At 28.6% G+C, this 21,390-nt stretch overlaps 1 protein-coding gene across 1 annotated transcript; it reads right to left on the bottom strand.

Moving 5' to 3' along the window:
- Positions 1-5,949: 5,949 nt before the first annotated feature.
- Positions 5,950-19,225, bottom strand: LOC136969277 (organic cation transporter protein-like). The gene is made up of 12 exons (XM_067263377.1): positions 19,179-19,225; positions 18,776-18,824; positions 17,923-18,310; positions 17,742-17,845; positions 13,416-13,570; positions 12,272-12,440; positions 12,030-12,177; positions 11,818-11,912; positions 7,482-7,696; positions 7,193-7,374; positions 6,310-6,431; positions 5,950-6,214 (listed from the first exon to the last, which is right to left on the bottom strand). Exons 3-12 carry the CDS (start codon positions 18,289-18,291, stop codon positions 6,088-6,090), a joined length of 1,686 nt encoding a protein of 561 aa, XP_067119478.1. The 5' UTR covers positions 18,292-18,310; positions 18,776-18,824; positions 19,179-19,225; the 3' UTR covers positions 5,950-6,087.
- Positions 19,226-21,390: the final 2,165 nt, after the last annotated feature.

A 21,390-nucleotide genomic window follows, 5' to 3' on the forward strand; every position in this document is an offset into this window, starting at 1 on the left:
AATTTGATATTGTAGTAATGGCATATTAATATAGAAATATAAGGCCGGATGGTCGAGCGGTCAAGGTTAGCAGCCTACTGCCCTGGGGACCCGGGATCGAATCCGGAAGGGTCGAGAAATCCCCAGGAATTTTTCGGGGGGTGGTCCGTCCGGATATGTCGGTCCCCGTCCCTCACCACCCGGCCGCCCCATTGTGGGCCTGGCCGAACCCATAATGGGCTTGCTATAAGAGGCCCTCTTAGTGCCCACTGGGCGGAAAGAGTTACAAAAAAAAAAAAAAAAAAAAAAATATATAGAAATATATATACTGTATTTAAATATTCGGTTAATGTTACCTATGGTTCCAAAATGGCGGTTTTAACAAGAACATGAAGAACATCATGAAAGAAATGGCAGGTCACAAAAGCTCTAAACTAATTTTCAAAAGAGAGCCAAATATTTACATTGTACTTTGTATGTAAAGGATATCGAGGAATGGCAAAGATAAGTTAAGGAAAGGGAGAAAAGCTGTGTACACAAGACACCGTATAAAAACATGAAAACGTAACATCCCATAACTCATAAAAGTAACATGAAAATTGAAAAATATATTTACACGCTGTCTTTACCACCTTTCAAAGTGGTATCAAATATCTGTCCAGTGAGGGATCCCGGGTTCGAGTCTGCGTGGACTAGGAAATTTTCACAGGTTGATGTGGATTTGTCGGACTTCTCTCACTAACTGATCGTCCCTAATCCGTTGTGGACCTGTTTGAATCAATGATAAATATTTAAAAAAGATCTTTTTAATACTCATAGATTAGTTCGTATTCAAAATAAATATACGAGATTTCAACTTTTGAAGTTTGTAAAAATAAGGTTCGAAAATTAACTATTTAAAAGGATTGAAGGGATGAGGTAACGCTACACGGGAACAATCTGCCAAGGAAGGCGTGCCACCAAAGAAGACTTTTGTGGAAAAGTGGTCCCTATTCATATATTAGACAAGTGAAGATATCCGATAAACTCCGTGTTGTCAGCCATTGATGAGGTGTGAACCCGTGACCAATGGTTTTACTCACTAGAGTTCTGACGGACAACCATTTAAAAGGAAAAAGTATTATGCTATATTTTATTTACTTAACTATTATCGTTAATAAACATGAAATAAATATTTATTCATTGCAAATTTCACGGAAAACGGTGATCTTAAAAATTTTAAAATTTTAAAATTCAAATTTCAGCGTTCGAAATTCTAACGAACGAATTTCTAAAATGATCTAAAACCGACTACAAAATATAAAATTTTAAAGAAATATTTCTTATATTTACGGTGTATGATTTAAAAAATTTGTTGAAAATTCGAAAAAATTAATTATTTGCCTCTTCTCTTTGTTACACTTCTTTTCTTGGATGGACTTCTGCCTCTTTCCTTTCTCCTTGGCTTGGACCGACTTTTCTTTGTGTTTTTTCTCTTCCTTCTCGATTTGAATCGTTCTTTCATGCGTCTCGAAAGCTTTCTTTTCTGAGCTTTATCTTTTCCCGATCTTTTCAATCTTCTCCAGTATTTTCTCCAACGAGCTCTTTCTTCTGGGCAGGGTGCTTGTTTTCCAAGAGTGAGATCTCCATCCAATTCATCTCCATTTTGAGTGGAGTAAAAACCTTTTTTCAGATTTTTATCCAAAGGAGTTATCTTCTCTTCTCCTGGAGGATCTTCGGATTTGGAGCGATTGCGGCTTCGTTTCCTACGTTTTTCACTTGGAGAATTGTTTATCTTGCTGGCTTTTCTGCAGAATAAAAGAAGCAGAATAACGGAATTCGAAATTCTGGAAGCGTATTTTAAAAGAATTCGAAAGTTCGAATTCAAATCCAATTGGAAATGTTCTTGAGAGTAAAACATTTCTAATATTTAAAAATTTTATTTTATTTTAAAATTTAATTATTAAATTTATAAATTATTTCCATTATATAAAGGAACTAGAGATGGAATGATGTCATAAAAGTTAAAAATCTATCATTTAGGTTAACAATTTCCGTTTTTGATTTTCAGTTTTCATCTAAGTAGTATTGGATTAATATACAATAACTGAAAAACAGCTTTCATTTTTTAAAATATATTTTTAAAATTATATCGAATTCATTTTTGTAATTTAATGATTTCTTCGTTGTTAAATGCAAAATAAATTCATAAATTTAAAACCCTGGTATTCACGAAATAATCTGTCCAATCAATTTCAATGATTGTTCTTTATCAATTGCAGAAGTTCATAAAATACTTTCTTGAATTATCTACGATAAGATTAAGACACGCCAAGGTGTTGGCTTACTTTTTCAGAGGACCCGGGATCGAATCCGGCGAGAAACTCCCCAGAAATGGTGTTTGGAAAGTCAGTGGAATCATGCTCGACAATTTTCAATTAGTAATAGAGCAGACCTTCTACCTGGCAATAAATGTCAGGCTTCCGGTGCTCCACTTTATTTTCAGACGTTCTCTGTTTCGCTCAATGCTTTACAGAGAGTTGGATACACTATTGCGGTCGTAGCCGCTACATTTTTTTTTTTACCGACATATGTTCGTATATTGTTACATTCAGCATATTACATTTTATATATTTAAATTACATATTATTGAAACAATTAATACAATATGTAGATCTTTTATAATTCCATGTTGGCTGTTTTATACTTTTTGTACAAACATTATAAATAAAAATAAATACAAATACAAAATGTAAAATATATGTGGAGTTTTTTTTTTTTTTTTTTTTTTTTTTAAATGTTAAATCATGCTCGACATGTCAAAGGCTATTGCCAAACTTCTAGGCTTACAGGAAAGCGGCGCCGAACGTCCGACGTACACGTTTTCGCGTTGAAAACTTCGGCCGCAAACTCTCTATTAAGAACAGATTGCCTGTGAAAAAGTTGACTGTACTAGAAACATAAAGTAAATGAGAATTTTGCGGAGAGAGATGCAGTAATCAGAGAGTAGAAATTTTCTGTTTTATATCATTTATTCATTTATTTATTTAAAATTATAATACAATAAAAATTTACTACCATAGCTTCTTTGAAACTTTTTTTTCTTTCCTTCCAACCCAATTTTATGTTTTGCATATTGTTACATTTTTAATGGAATGTAATAATGAACGAACAGTTATTTATTGTGACTTAGTCACAATGCCGGGCTGCAATTTTTAATCATATTTTTAAATTATTTCATTTAAAATATATGCGCTCCACCTCAAATTATTAATAGTATTATCTTGCCACTGTACATTATACTTTTCCTTTAAGAATAGAGTTGTGCCGGTCATCTATTAATCCTTTCAGGGGGAAATTTTTGAATTGAAATCACGTGACTTCCGGTTTATACCGGAAGTTCGTATACAGTTAATCGTGGCCTCCTCTTAGCCCTAAGGTTTCCATATCTGGTCTCGATTTTTATATATCTAACTCCGTTCTCGAGATAAAGGACTGACGAACGAACGACAGTGGGAATTTACAGGTTTAGAATTTTTTCAAATTGTAGCTCAATTATGTAAACTAGCATCTTTCTTTTTTTTGCTTGTTCTTTACATGGAACTATTTATCAATGCCTTGTTACAAAAAAATTTTTATGCATTCTTCATAAACAGATACTTTTCGCAATGTTTCTTAAAGTATTCGTCACAATTTTGTATTTGAAGCCAAATCCATAGTTTTGGATAAACTAATACACTTCTATTTTTTTACATTAATAAGTTCAGCTTCTTTTAAATTGGGAAAAAATATTGCATATAGTAAATGCCTCAATACAAACTTGACATTTCTCTGTAGACATAGTAAATAATGCTGTCTCAGACTTCTCCTTTGATGTAATCATGTTCGAAAACATGATTACAGCATCATACTCTGGAGGTGTCGGAATTAATAGAGAGTCTCCAGCTTTTATTTTAATATTATTAATGTGAGAGGCTTTTATTGAGCCAGAGGTTTCTGTTGTCAGAGGCTGGAAATCCATCGAATTCAAAACTGTTCATTAAAATGTCCAGCTATTGTTCTTAAACATTAATAATTGTTTTATTAAATTCTTTGTTTTCAGTATTATCGACTATTGAAAATTTAAAAAAAATTAAGAACTGATTTGTAAATAACAATGCTTTTGTTAAAATAAGTCGATTAGAGTAGTTTCATTGGTTATTTAATGTGGATAAGCAAAACTTTTCTGTTCTAAACGTAATTTTTAAAGTTAAATGTTACTTAACGCCAATATGTTACACTTTATAAAGTCAAGTTAAATGTTACTTAAAGTTTTATATACTTCTCCATATTAATAAATATATACAATTATAAACAGTCAAGTATCTGATTCTTAATATAATATTATTATCAACTGAAAATAATTGGAAGTATTTGCATTTTTAACTCAAATACGTTGTGAAGGAAGATACAATAAAGCAGGTAAAATTTAAGAATTTTTATATTCTTGCAGTAGATTTAACGCATGCGATCACATCTAAATATAAACAATATTTGGTTTTTTATCATCACAATGTGTACACGAAGTGAAAAGAAGACAGTGTGATAATGGTATTATGATTTTAAAATGAAATAATATAAACTGAAAATACAGTTCTATGTATGTTTTTTCTTTCCTTCCAACTAGTTTATACAATATTAGATATCTTACATATTTTCATATTATAAAATAGAACAAATCATTATGTGGAAATTCAATAAATAACACTTCGTAAAAGCATTTTAATAAAAAGTTACCGGCATTGAAAATATTGAAATTGTATCTGCAATATTAATATTATTGTGGAGAATTTTTCAATAAAATTACCGTGATTTGGAGTAATTTTGCAGACACTTTTGAGGGTAAGTAACTCTATCTGGCAATTCTGACTGAAGAGGTTGTCCCTATGTATGTGCGATATTAGAGATATTCGTAGTATTGGAATTTTTTAATCAATGGGATATTCTAATACTCGAATACTTTCTAGTATTTTTTTCCAACTGTAATATAAAGGAATAGGCATCGAAAAATATCACAAAAAGCCCAGCCAATCACAATCAAAATTTCATCTAAGGCACGTGATCCATATTCTATAATGATACACTCCAGCAAACCGGAATCCTGTTTCGTTATGTTGCGATTTCATTTTGATTTTTCAAATTTATTTTCTTAGCTTTTTAATTAAAATCGTTGCATTATATAAATTTTTTATATAATGTAACGATCTGTATCTGTCTCGGGCACAGCTAATCAACGCAATTAATTTTAAATTATTTTTTGTTTTATAAAATTATAGGGTTGTCCATAAATTACGTAACGAAGACATGGATGGATGGGTATGCAGATAATTGCTACAATGCCTTGCAAAGCGATGGGGTGTTTACAGAAAGGTTACGTAATACCAAGATCTATTCCTCGGGTAGCAGAATGATTCCTTTTTGTATTCAAAGAGTTCCATAGCAAACTTTTTTGTTTATGCCACTTATTTGTGGTATTGTTAATTAATAAAATAACGTAACATTCAGTATTTTATATGCTTTGTATATTATTTTTTAGTTTAAATAAAGGATTCGATCTAGGATAGGCATAATTTCGAGGGTGGCTTGAGTATGTGCGATGCGTTATGGAGCGTTACGGGTATCGGGATGTTAGTTGAAAAGTATAAAATTTCGTTGCATAACTTATGGACAATCCCGTATATTTATTCCTGTACATTCCTAATGATCCTTATAACTTAATTATTTAACTGTAACGAAACCAAATACAATCCACATTGAAATATAAAAGGAATTTAATTCGGACTATAACATGTACAGTATATACTGTATTAATGGCGTGATTGCTTTAATATTTAATATGTTATTTATACATCTATAGACAATAGGCTACTATAGATTTATAAATATATATATTGTAAAAATCTACTGCTATTTAACTTGAATAAATAAATTACAAATTGTTTAGTATATAAAGATTTCAATTATTTATCTTTTATGCAATTCTAAACAAGTTAAACTCTGCAGAATTGGCCTGTATGTAGTGTCGTTAATTATATAGAAGTTAACTCATTTTCCTAGATTTTAAAATTTAGATTTCACAGTTTTCTTTAATTATTCTTCTCGTTGAGTTTCATTTAGTGTTGGTTTATCCACTTGTATGAGAGGTTCAAAATGAACAGTTTCTTTTCCAGGAAGGACATTCCCTAAACTCGAGTCATCAGTCTTTGTCGTATAATTTCTGAAACAAGACATAAATTAACTCACAAAAGTCTTTTTTCGCGAATAAAATATTAAAAAAAAAGTATTATTATTTATTTTTTTGGCATATCTTACATTACAAAGCAGTCTGTTAAATGAGTATTTTTAGTTTCTGGTAGAAGAAGAGCTAAAAGACCAGCAGCTATGCTCATGATACCGAAAATTCCAAAAGGTAATGCCCAATGAACCATCTCACTCTGCAAGAAAATTTCTAATTGAATTTAAATTTTGTATTCACAATAATATAAAATATATGAAATCTTTCAATAGAAATAAAAGAAAGTAAAGATAGTGAGTTATAAATTACCGAGTAAAACTTCGAGAGATGCACTAATTCAAATTTTATTTAAAACTAAAACTAAACATTGTGAGAGATTCTATTATGATTCTTTTTACTGCTACTTACCAATTAATTTATTGCATAAAATAACATGATTCATGTGAATATATAACTTTTATTACTTCATGACACGAAGTGAAATCATAATGAATAAGTAGATCAACTGGGCCATTGAGTTTTACAAGTTTTGATTAGTAGGTACAACTTACGTCATTTATAATTATTTTATTTCTATGACATTCTACTAAATTGATTAATTTAATTATATTACTTTCTATAAATATAATTACATGAAATATAAACACAGAATTTCTAACGAAAATCAATCAAGCTAATCGTATTGTATTGACATAAGTAAAAATTTTTTTTCAAGGTGTTGTGAAAGCATTTAATACATAAAAGGATAATTTATTAATGCTAAACGTTTTGTGGTGCCATCAACCATGCTGAGACCGAATATGTTTTAAGTTTTAACCTATGAATTCGTTTTCAGAAAGAGAAAGTATCTTAATAATCGTAAGAGAATAAAATAATATTTACATATTTTACTATAATACTTCATTTCGCAAAATGTATACAGAATTATAATTTTATTTTTAAATACTGTAATATTCTTACTGCTTGCTTCATAAAAGGTGCTATAATTGCGCCGATCCTTCCCATCATGCTACATGAACCTAGTCCAACGTTTCTCACAGGTGTTGGGTATATTTCTGACGAAAATATATATAAAATAGAAAGAGCTGTGGATAGACAAAATTTACTTGAAACTGCTAAAACAATTCGTAACCATGTCATATCTGAAAAATACAAATACAATTTACATTCAATTTATACACCAAAAATATAAAAGTAACAAATATATTTGAAAATAAACTTTAAGTATACATAAATAAAACCTGTATACCATCCGGTATAGCTGAAGCCACTATACAGCATATTCCACTGATGAGTAAAAACACTAATAACGGATATCTTCGTCCTATCCTAACTACTAATAGCTGCATAAGTAGGGCCGATGGATAATCCATTAAACCACATAAGACATAAAATAAATACACACTTCCTCCTGTATCGTCAGCATTGAAAGATAGTCCATAAAATGCAAATACAGTAACCATCCTGAAAAAGGTACACATTTTTTTAATATATATATTAATATACATTGTATAAAAGTGTATTTTTAAATAATAGTCAATATACAAAAGAGAGAAATTTAATATATTTTTCCTGTTATATTCTGTATCTTAATTAATATTCGATCAAAATTTGAGATTGGATTTTAGGAACTGAAATAAAAAATCTAGCAGCCAGCTGCGTAACTTTCCTGGCAAAGAATTTAAAATTGTGGTGGCGCCATCTGTTATAATATTTTATTTAAAAACTTTCTATATTATTAATTATTATAAAATGGCAAAAAGCTTAATTTTGAGGATAGAGACAAATTTTATTTTTAAAAAAATAATAAGAAGAATTGTAAATACTAATAACGAGTAAAATCTTCATTAAGTCTGACCCCACTCGAGATATGGCACGTGACTCCCTTTATCTTCCAATTCCCTTAACCTTTAACTACCAAGATTGAATAGCATCAAACTCCATAATACGCAAATCTCCCCGCAAAATTTCAGAAATTATCGACAAAAGACACGGGAGTTATTAAACTTAAAAGTGGGTGAACAAAATTGTGCCTCCATACCCCCAACACAAGCACGCTCACATACAGAACTCCCCCAATGTTTCTCAATTTCTCGACGAGAGTCTCCCGAGTCCAAAAATGTATAAAATCTTGAGGGGTCATTTTTGATCGATCGCCATACTTTCCCTCTCTTAGACATAACAGCCGGTAAAGTGAAACTAATAGCCTACAAGAACGGAAAATATTCCAGGAAAGAAGTTGTAAAAATGCATTTACACACAGCTTATTTATGCATAAATATATATATATAATTATTTGTCTTTTTCGTTCTATATCTATCATAGATTAGTTTAATCTGTGGACTTTATTATCTAACCTTAATCTTATATCGCGTAGTATGTTTAATCTTTTAATAGTATAATTAATTAACAGAATAATGAAAAGTTCGTATATAAATTTAACGATTATGCATAATACATATATATATATATTATTAGAATATTTTTTAAAAAACATAATACATTTATGCACACATATAATTAATAATCTTGCTACTTCAAGGATAGATAGAGTGGAATATTATATTGATTTCATAACACTACTGTTTCTGTTTAACATTTAAATTACAAATTAAATTGCGAATGTTTTCGTGAGCTGAAAAACATAAGAAATCATTGTTTTTGGATATTCTTCGTATTTTGTTAATTGTAAAATTCATCACACATTTCGAAAACTTTTCAAGAATATTTAATGTTTTAGTTCCAGCATAGAAAATTCTATGCTGATTCAATTTTATTTCTAAATCAACTATTTGTTAATTCTCATTTTTCTTATAATTTCAAGGTTTTCAATGAACAATTAGTGTTTTGCTCGTGTACATCATACTTTTCCTTTAACGATAGAATCGTACCTGTCATGTATCTACTTCCTTTTAGAGAAACATTTTTAATTTAAATAGTATGATTTTCGATGCAAAGAGGAAGTTCGTATATAGTTAACCGGGGCCTCCTGAGCCTAATCTTTCCACGTCTTGTGCCGATTTTCATATATCTAACTCTGTTCTTGAGATTAAGGAAGGACAGACAACAGGCAACCAACGACAGTGTGAATTTATAGGTCTACAATTTTTTCAAATTGCCTGACAATTATTATTAAATAGATAAAATGCTTAGTTATATACATGCTAGATAAACGTTTAGAGTTTTACTCGTTATTAGCATTTAAATTTTTTTATTATTATAAAACCCATCTCTAGTCTGAAAATTAAGCTGTTTGCGATTTTGTAATAGTTAAAAATATGTAAAGTTTTTAATAATAAATTATCGTAATAGATGGCGCCACGAAATGTTGGTAGGAAAGTTAAGCAACTCGTTGCTGAAATTTTTTATTTGTCTTACCTTATTACAATTAAAGAGTAAATTTATGTATTTACTATAGTAATTTTTAAATAAATATCCGCAAATTGAATGCCTTAAATTTATTAATATTTGTTACCACATCAGCAGATATAATGTATATAAAATATATACATATTTTTGTATTTTTATCTGAATAAACAAATTAAATAGGCGAATAATTTTATTTGACATAACCGAGATTATCCTTGGTAATGAAAAACTTCCTTTCTTTTACCCTTGAATCTATGATAATACAGTATACACGTATTGATTTAAGGCGCGGTTTATACATGTCAAGATATTTATTTATATTAAGGATAATAGTAAAATATTTTGAAGTTTTCATATGTATATTTTTTAAAACATTGTAACTATTTACATATTTTTTCCATATCATTTTCAATTAATTTATCTATATGCAATTCATTAAAATCTTTCACTTTACGAATGTTAATAATTATTATATGAATATTTATTTATTCTAGTTGCAAGTTTTAAGAAGTAATGTTACTGTATGTATTTATTGGACTGCAATTAGGGCCAAGAAGAAGCCACGATTAACTGTATACGAACTTCCGGTTTATAGCGAAAGTCGCGTGATTTCAATTCAAAAATTTCCCCTTGAAAGGAGTTAATAGATGACCGGCACAACTCTATTGTTAAAGGAAAAGAAAGTATAATGTACAGGGGCAAGCCACTACTAATAGTGTGAGGTGGAGAGCATATATTATAAATTAAATAAATTACTTTTCGTGATTAGTTAATTGTGTCCTTGATGAATAGGGGAGAGCGGGGCTACAAGTTCCGTTTTTTAATCAACCTTATATTTTGTTAAGGAAACATAATTCTAGCATAAGTATTAAGAGATTAAAATTTAGTAATATATCTAACTTTGCTATAAATACAGTTTTTGGGGTTGATTTTTTGTAAGTTTTTTTATAATTAATAATACAATACCTAAAGTCGGAAAGTAACAACTTACCCCGGTTCGGGGCTAGTTGTTAACAGGGTGGGGCAAGTTGTTACAAGATCTATGGAAGGTGTAATATGTAAAAAAAAACAATAATTTATTTAACTAAGTATGTATTTAAAGACTAATCAATAATATCTTATCAATAATTAGTTGTTTTTCTTAAATTTATTATAAAGAAAACATTTTTACGTTTCAACATTTATAACTTTTACTTAAAGAAAAGGGGAGAAAGGAACATCCTTTCCAAGTTCTTGTATAACACCAGAAGTTGCAGGCAAATTTACAACTCCTGATGACCCTGGCTGATCCAAGATTTGTCTTTCGTCAGTAAAGCTTACATTTAACAAATACTCTGCTAACTTGTTTTCCTGTTCTTCACTAAAGACCAATCTTACTTTTTTGTAGCCAATCGCAGCGTTTTCTACTCCAGATTTCAACTTCTTTACAAATCTATATAACGTCATATGACAAATATCTAATTCTCTGGCAACAGTTTTTATTTTTTAACCATCTTTAATAACTGCATCTGCAGCTCTTTGCATCAACTCCTGAGATACAGAACCCCGTGTTGTTTTTCGAATATAAGTCCGCATACTTCAAAAGGAAAAAAATATTATTTTTACTGCATTACCGGTACAGATGAACTGGGGCATGTTGTGACCTTGGAACAACTTGCCCCCAAATAAGGGAACATCTAGCCCCGATAACACATGGGTTCAAAACAGCAACTACTAGATTAGGTTACGAGACATATACAGTTTTAGCGTAGTATATCAAGATACTCGATATATTTTTGAATAAAAATACCAAATAACTAATCGCTAATTATTTAAATTCGCCAGATATACCAAAAATATCAAACACGAAAATATTTACTTATGTGGATCAGCGACGTACAGGCTCTCTTTCCAATGTACCGGACGTCACTGGCCTGATTAAGATAGCTGCCGTCGGTGCGCAGAAACGTTCGATTTCATGACATATTTACTAATTATATATATATATTTTTTCCTTGTGGAGCTATTTCAATCGGAACAACTTACCCGGGAACTTTTAGCTCCGCTCTCCCCTACAAATATATATATATAATATTTTTACTAAACTTTTGAATGTATATATCGTAGGGAATAAATCCTTTTCGTGTTATAAACGGAATTATTTGTACTTATTATACTTTTATTCCTAATTTTTTAAAATTTATTATAAGAAATTAATTTTTAATTTAAAAACTCACCAGATAAAATACTGTAAAAGTGTCAATTTGCATATCTGAATATTTTTAAATAAATCAATAAAAGTGATATTCTTCGCTGTTTTATCCTTGTCTTCCTAAATGAATAAAATGAACAAAGTCGGAGTATTAAAAGCTTACAAATTATTTATATAATCTTAAGAATATTCACAATTATTTCATTTATTTCAATTAAGTATTTCAAATAATCTCACCATCTTTATTTTAAAGGCAAGCTTTCTTATAATAACGTCCAGTTCGTCAACTTTTTTTCCATTCGTCGTCATTATTTTTCGTATAATTATATCCGCTTCGTGAAATTTTCCGTGAGATAATAACCACCTTGGTGATTCTGGTATATATCTATTAATTTAATTTAATGATATATGAGATTCTTGTTATCTCTTATACATTTTTCTCAATTTTTTTTCTTTTTTTTTCAAAAATTTTAACTTACTTCCACAAGAAAATCAATAATATGACGGGTAATGTACTTGCTAGCTGTATATAATACCAATCTTTTACCAACCAAGCTATTCCTGGAAGAATTATTTGTCCTGTTGCCCAGCCTATTTTATCCGATGTGCTTACTCTAGTCCTGTGTTTTGGTCCCATAATCTCTACAACTAAAGAAATAATAAATGATATTAAGTTTCCCGATGAACAAATATTGGATAATGTTAATAACGTTAAATAAAAGTGGGGTGGGTTAAATAAGAAGAAATAAATCTTAGTTAGTATACATGCAAAACTTCAATCTATTCACGATATACACGCTATAAATATTAACAAAACTAATTGTTGACTCAAGAGATTGAACAGTAAAATCATATAATATCATCCGATGTTTTCAGACTTCTTATATTGTTTTACGATGATTATAAGGCTTTACGGGTGAATTTTACGAAAATAATCTAATACAGTGCAGTAAAATCCCATGTGGCCACTTAGAGATATGCAATTTCTAACCACATGAATGAGGTTGTCACTTAAGCAAGGTTATGAAAAAATTAACATACAGAACTATAATTATAGTCCTGTTAAACGTTTAATACATATCTCGGCACTGTTCGAAAACGATAGCAACAAAGCTCTGTTTAAACTGTTGTAAACAATAGGTTGAATTTAGAAACGTGAGATTTTTCTATTCTTTTGGCCACGTAAAATGAGGATAAATCGCTCTATCGCTTCTATCTTGGTCACTTGAGTGAAGTGATCAATGGGCACCAAGGTGGAGTCTGATTTATATTAAAAATTATGCAGTTTTACAGGGAGATTTCATGGGTGACAACAAAGCGAGGCTTTACTGACCATTTTTTGGTACAAATTTCGTTTCATTAAATTGTATTTATATTAATACACAAAAATACTTTTATTAACTTTAATTTGAATGGTATAAACGAAAGATTGTAATGTTGCTGCAGAACAATACATCTTTCAAATGTTCATATTTCGATATCTCTTAAAAATATATAAGCATTCCCAGAAACATAATTCATTCTGTACATATAACATCTCATAATTTGAATATAATGTTTATTTCTCATTAATATTTCAATATTTATATATTTAAAAATATTTATTTCTATGTTTGTACTTACCAAGGATGAGCCAAGAAAGGAAAAGGCCCGCTCTTCCAAATGATAACAAAAATCGAGAAGTTGCAAACATCCAATAATACGGAGAAATGGTGCAAGTAATTCCAAATACTGAATTGATTATAATGCAGGATAAAACCACAGGTCTTCTGCCAAATCTTTAAATATAAAAACCCATTTATAAAATTACTATTGATATAAACTTTATCAATAAGAAAACAATTATAAGAAAAAGAGTTTTATTAAAGCTTAAATGGAATTTATCACTGCTGGAAAATAAATCCAAATACCCGCAACTCTTGGTTTTATAGCCAATATGCTGTATAAGAACGGGTGATAATGATTTCAAGGTAAAATTTTTTCTATTGCATTGAAAACAAATCAATTTTATTATTATTATAATTAACTTGCATAAGTAGTAAAATGTTTTTCTATATTTTAATGTATAGAACATTTAATTTTTTGGCTTTTATTACTTTAATAAGAACAGTAATGTCTTTGAAAAATCCTTAAAATTAGCTTTTATTTTATCTTGACACGAAATGTATACAATGACTAATCACCCAATTAATCTCTTCTAATATTAATTATTATTAAATTTGTAAATATTCAATGATTCAAATATATATATATATATAGTCGTTTTGAATATATAATTTTTACTGAATTGCGTAGATATTGCATATATGATATAAGTACACACATTTAGAATGCTGTATTTACATGCTATCTATATGCATTTATTTAAAATCAAAGTCGTTTTTATGATTAAATATCTGGGTCATTTAAACGTAAAACTAATACATAAAATGCAGGCATTGGCAATTAGCGGAACCAAAAAACGAGTCAATCGAAGCTGAAAATATAGTATTTATATTTGTTCAAATTTCTCATATTTATTCTATGGGAATCCTGCGGATAATACAGGCTACCATAAAACCTCAACACCCCACTCCTTCCCCTTGACACTTTGTAATAAACACAACAATGAACAATGGCAGGTTGAAATAGCTGAACGTATTGTTCTTAAAAACTATTTCTCGCTGTGCTATTTCAAAATTATTTATATTAAATAATAAAATTGAATATTTAATAGTAACTAGTTTACTTATAAAATTTTCTAAATAATTTTTAAAACAAATAAAAATATTTATGATATTAAAATATAAATATATAAATAAGATCGCAATTTAAATTCTTAAAGTCAAATAAAGAAAGTATGGTTTTTATAATACACCAGACCCTCGATTTAACGAATTAATCGGAGAAAGGGGTATCCAGTATTGCCGGAAAGTCTGCTAAAGTGAACGTATTTTAAAAACATTGAACAGTACAAACTACAATTGCCTTATTAACAAACACTTAAAGGATGTGTTTGTAGGCAGTAACGCAACAATAAGTTTAGTTAGTATTACCTATTAAAAATTTTATGAAATGTATTTTATATTAATAAAGATCATTATTATTAAGAACGTAAAAATACTGTATTTTAATTAATATTGCAATTATATAAATTGACGAAAGCGTTTGTAGTTACTATTGAAGTTAAGCAGATAAATCAACCCCAAGTTATGCTTACCTGCGATTAATAGAATCGTTTGTATGGATTTTGTATTAAATTTAATTACTTTTTATAAAATGCGAATTTAATCAGTGTTTGTTAAACAATTAAAAGCAAGACATTAATTGTAATTCACTTAACGTTCAGATTGAGTACAAACACTTTCAGTTAACAGTAGAAAGTTATGAAATTCACTTGTTTATATGTGAATTTCATAGTCATTCTCTCGTACAAAAAACAGAAAGATTAAACATATTAGTATTTGCTGATCAGTTGTTATTCATAAACAAAAATTACATTTATATTCCTATAATTTTCACAGCTTGTCTTCTGTCATACTTTTATATGCAAGTGTTTAATGAATATTTAATTAGTAAACATGTTAATAATGGCATTTATAATCATACTAAAACAATATATTTAATATAATTACTATTATTTAAAATATGACTTATAATAATAAATAACAAATATTTTTTTTTATTTGCATTAGGGCTAAGCCTTGTTACAGGGGGTTAATTTAAAATATGACTTATTTGCCTTCAAGATTTTAAACATAATACCTTAACATAAAAAGCTTTCTGTATTCACGGACTATTTTTTTTTTTCCTCAATGTATCACTAACCAGCATTTTTGTACAATTAAATTTAAAAAATCCAGCAACGAGTTGCTTAACTATCCCGGCAACATTTGGTTTATAATATAGGCAATTATGGCATGAATGGAAATTTGAAACACGATCGGAGCGAGTGGGCCAATTTCCACGAATGCCATAATCGCTAATTATAAACGAATTGTCATACGGTATTTTCTGGTTGGACTACACCTATAATACTATGCTTATGGAAATCAAAATTATGTATAAACACAGTGTTTGTGTCAACAGTGCCATAAACTCGTGCCATAAAATTTTTATGGCAAGGATGCCAGAAACACTATGTTTATACATGATTTTGAGTTCCATAAATGTACTGTTACAGGTGTAGTCAACCACAAAGGTTATTTTTCTGTGGGAGGAGGACAAGACTGTTCACGTGACTTTCGTCGAAAAATTCAGAAATTTTGCGAGGATGTTTGTGTATTAGGGGCATTGGTACTATTAAATTTTGGTAGTTAAAGGATGGGGAGATAAAGGGGGTCATGTGTTATATCTCGAGTGAGGAAGGACTTAAATTCGTTATTAGAGTTTGCAATTTAAAAAAAAAAAAAAAAAAAAAAAAAAAAAAAAATTCAAACTCGTCTCTACTCTCAAAATTAAGCTTTTCGCCATTTTATAACAATTATAATATAAAAACTCTTATTTCGTAAAATCTCGTAACAGATGGCGCAGCACACAATTGCCGGGAAAGTCACGCAACTCGTTGCTGGAGTTTTAAAAATAGTTTTATCAACTTAATATATAAAATTACATATTAAAATGCATTTAAAATTTTAAAATTTTAAATGAAATCTCGAGGCGATCCAGTAATAAACTGTTGACCGACCAATGCTGTTTCGCTGGACAGTTTACGTAGGGAAAGCATACAGAAATTTCTGATTTAAAATGTTTATTTTTTACAACTAATTATTTTAGTGAAATTTTTAAAACTCTATTAAATTATTTGTAATTGTTTTTATACACATTTTCTTTTTTTCCTGTTCAGTTTTGTCTTATATTTTTCTATGGAATACCCGAGATATATAATTAATAATCCCAACCAATTGCTATATTATTTCGTAATTCTTACAGGATCCTTCTGATATGTATAAATTACTAATAAAGAATTATAAGAATGAATAAAAATATCATCTTGTCATTTTATATAAATAAATTTTTATTTATTTATGCAAAATAACGACAAGTATTTGACTTGAATACAATGTATAAATAAATTATTTATTTATATTGAAGTTCCCGGATACAAAATAGGAATTCTTAGAACAAATATTAACATATTTAATCCTTTGCTCTCGCGATTTATCCTTTCATTTTTATTTGTTTGTTTTCTACTGAAACTAACACCGAATCCGCGATGTATATCATTAATTAATTTATTTGATCGAAATAAAAGACAATTTAAATTTAAATAAAAGATAATTTAGAACCGAAATTTCTAAATTACATTTTAAATAAAGTTTAATAATGTAAAAACATCAAATAATTTAATCGTAAATAAGTAGAATATCATCATTAGAACACGCTTTATTTTACTATTAATGTTAACCGCACGAACTCGGTCCACAAGTAACAGCACATAAACCTCCCAAAAATTAATTTCTGTGTGAATTGGATGAAATTTATGTGAATCCCCCGTAAAAACCTAATGTATGCCCGTCTTAAAAAATTCATGTAAATTAATAAAAATAATTATGAATTATATTGTAATACAGATGTACACCGAGATGTTCCCGAAATGCATTCGTACGTGAAAGCTTTTAATACGTAAAGATAAAGGTTTTTCTTTTATTATTTTCAAAAGTATGCGTTGTTATATGTGTGCCATGTCTACTGAGATAACATTAATACTCAATTTAAATATTTCCATATTCCTAATTCGGGTTAATGCACAGTACATTATTGAATGATTTAATTGCGGATTATATGAATTTATTAATTAAGTTGTGCAAAAAACACTTCGACTGTATAAAATTCGATCTTTTATTACCTATTTTTTATTATAATTAACCGATTTATTATGTATTTATTTTAAATTATAACGTTTCTATTTATTAATAGTTATAATATTAGCAATAAACAATTTTATTATAAGTGATAAATCGAACTTACCTGTCAGAAAGTTGCCCAGATACGAAAGCTGTTACCAAAAATCCCACAAAGTATATAGAACCAGCAAAAGATATCATCCACGAATTTTCGCATACTAAACCCCACTACAGAAAAAATATATATCTAAATAATTTGAAAGAGAATATTTACTTAAACTTCGTAATAAACACTATACAAATACCTGTTCTGTTATAGTAGACTTGTAATTAGAATGATCGTATTCCCAAGAAGAGCACGGGACAGAAGGCGAGTCTATCGAATAATGTCCTCTATAAGCTTCTTCATAAATTTCGCACTTACTGTAAACGTGTTTACCGTTTCTTATTTCTATAGGGATGCTGAAATTTTTCCACTCTTCTATGCTAGTATTAAGATACTCCGGTAATCTCGAACACCAATAATCTATTTTTGGTGCCAGAAACGGCAAATTGAGATTATTAAAGGCAGAAAATATGCCCACATATATCACAAGGCCAAGTAATAATTTTTGATATTTTCCGTAATGTCCAATCAAATCGGTTAAATCCTCGATATCTTTCGAATTTTCCATTTTTTCGACTCGGTTCTCACTAAAAAGTGAATGAGGTCTCATTAAATATTACTAAAATCGTTCAAAAATCAGGTTGACTAATTTTTAATTCCAATATTTAAGGTCTAATACTTATAAGTACTACAAAAATTAGTACAAGGATTATTCAAATTAGGACACGTTCATCTCAAAATTCACGTACAATCGGGCCGGCCGGAGGCCTCTGGATAAAAGTTATTAGTGGGGCCCTAAAATATTTGAAAAACGGAATTTTTTTCAATCAAATTTTCTTAGAAATTTGAAAGTGCGTGACCCTTCTGAGTGCGAAATAAAAAGTCATTTTCAAGTAAAATTACGTTAAAATGATTATAAAAGTATATCAATAACAAACAATTTCATGGACTGCAAATAACGGTTGATTCTAAATGAAGTACACATAAATTTTAGTAGTGCCAATGACTAATAATAAAATACTTAAATAAATATTGATATAAATAGTATTTACCTTTCTTTAGGTGACGATACTCGTGTTTTAAATTCAAATATTCGGAGCTCTAGAACGAAAACAAGAAAGGTGAATACAAGATTACATTTTTTTGTGGTATGTGGGTCATTCAAATATTACGAAACTTTCTAAAGTTTAAGACGAGTAACGCTCACTAAGAAAATTGTTAGCATTAATATAAAAGTTACATCATTAAAGGAACCAGAAAATAATAGTCCTCGATTTATAAGTGTTTTATATAGGACAAAAAAAGAATCAACTTTAAAAAATAATGATTAATAACATCTTAAATCAATACACAAACAAAGGAAAATAATGTCTTTCGTATAATAATTTTTAAATAATTTTTAAAATTTAATTTAAAAAATAAATTATGTAGTTTTAATAATAAAATTTTACTCACTTCCTTAAGAAGTCTCTCATTCGTTTACATACGGATGCAGACAAATCTTTATCTTTCTATATGCAGAGGAGTTGTTAATATATCCACGTGTTATGATGAAATATTTCCTTGCTTTATCATACTTAATAAATTAATAATTTTAATTAGACTAATACTATAATATATTAAGCGGCCTCTAAATATAATGAAATGTATGACATCCACTAAGCAGAAATTTAAGTGTTTAATTAAATTTTCGCAAATAAATATAAATTTGTGTTTAAAGTACTTTATATTTACATTAATGATATCTATATACGCACATATATATATACACATAACAGAATGTTTATCTATTCTCTATACATTTCCAAATTCTTTGACACATCTGCACTAGGACCCTGTTGAAAATGTAGGCCTGTATAAAGCCTCCACAGTCCACCTTCTCACTATTAATTTATAAACTTGCTGATTGATCTAAATATAAATTTGTATCTAAAACACTATACTTACGTTAATCATAAATATGTTACTCAGCTCTCATTGTTACCCTTCTCGATGTACTCGCTATTCAATGTTAAATGTAACTTTATAAAATTTATAATATTAGTATAAAGTAATGTATGATCTACATGCTTAAAATATTAGTACACCATTTATATTTTATAAATAATATATATATATAATGTATAATTTATTACGTTAAAAATTCATTACGTTAATATATTTTAACGTAATAAGATTTCTTAAATTTTTATATGATACAATTCGTAAATTTCCGTTATATATATATATATGTAAACCGTATAATTTCATTATTTATTCTAGCGTTTCCCAAAGTGGGGTCCTCGAGTACCAGTTCGAGAAGATCGCCAAGTGTTCAGAGATTATCTAGTAATACTCATTTATTTTTATAGAAAATTATAATTGAATTAAAATAAGAATAAAATTGAATTCTTTCACGCAAAACTAAACATTTTCTTCATAAATATTCAGTCTGTTTTACTAGTGCTACTGGAAATGATCTATAGATCAGTGCCTGTCCCAGAAGAGTCAACACGCTACTAAATAATGTATATCACTTATTTATATTATTTACATTAGACAATACTACATACAGAAAGGTAATACTAAGGTAAAACCTAGGTATTACCTTTCTCCACTTTTTTATGTTTTCAAAAGTTGCATATGGAGAATATATATTAATAAATATGTCATACTTTTACAGTATGTACTGTCATATTTACTGTTATATAAGGTACCTTGACCCTCGTATGCAATAACACATTAATATGGCAAAATACCACCCCGACAAGTTGGAAAGTACGTACATTGCCAGTCGACCAGTATAAGAAACACTTCATTACACTGCTCTAGACACTATTTATCATTAGGATTGTGAAAGAATATGAAAATATTTCAAATAATAGTGCAAACTTTCTGAAATTCAAAGAAAACGTCTGAATATAAGTTGGTTAACATTAAAAAAAATTCTGAAATGTTTCCAATTTTTACATATGATAAAATATCGGTTGCGATATATTATTATTGCATATAAAAGAAGGAAAATTGTATATATTAACAAGAATATTATTTTTAAAAAATTTTTAATTGCCCCGTTAATGTTTAAATTTGTTATTAAAATGAAGTTTGTAAAAAAATTCGATAAATTAATTCACACACGAAATCAAATTAAATAATAAGTCGGGCTGATGTTCCTGATTCCAGAGATACAATTGAGGTATATCCTTTGCTGTGAGTTAATGATCTTAATTTCATTTCTCGTAATGTATGAATAATATAATTTGTTAAATAAAAGAATATTATGAAACTTTTTTGTTATAATAACTTTAATCTTCTCTATCTCATAATACGTATAGCGTTGTATATCTATCTCCTGTAAGTACATATAAAATAATTATTTACGATTTTATAATATTTTAAAATGAATTAACACGATTAATTTAGCCTTTTCTTATTCTAATCTTTCAAGTCGGTACGAAAATTTTTGCTCTAATTTACGCGACGTATTGTTTAATTGTGGGATAAATTTCTTGACAACTTTTAAAATAACACAAATTACATCTTACTTAACTGCATATTTTCTCTAATAAAGAAACAAATACTTTTTTCTTTTTCATAATCTCTAATTCCCTTTTCTAATAGTTGCAAACAATATCTGACAATTACTCAATTTTCTGGAATTTCTCATTTAATTTTGTAATTTGGAGCC

Source organism: Centruroides vittatus, unplaced genomic scaffold (assembly GCF_030686945.1).
Source record: "Centruroides vittatus isolate TY-2023 unplaced genomic scaffold, ASM3068694v2 contig_1776, whole genome shotgun sequence".
NCBI classification, from domain to species: domain Eukaryota; kingdom Metazoa; phylum Arthropoda; class Arachnida; order Scorpiones; family Buthidae; genus Centruroides; species Centruroides vittatus.

Bases quoted from the DNA above. Each gene is read 5' to 3' on its own strand.
- LOC136969277 (XM_067263377.1), bottom strand. From the start codon at position 18,291: ATGGAAAATTCGAAAGATATCGAGGATTTAACCGATTTGATTGGACAT. The intron at 12,178-12,271 runs GTAAGTTAAAAT...TTAAATTAATAG, and splicing joins TTATTGATTTTCTTGTGGAA to ATATATACCAGAATCACCAA. The intron at 6,432-7,192 runs GTAAGAATATTA...ATTTTCTTGCAG, and splicing joins CACCTTTTATGAAGCAAGCA to AGTGAGATGGTTCATTGGGC.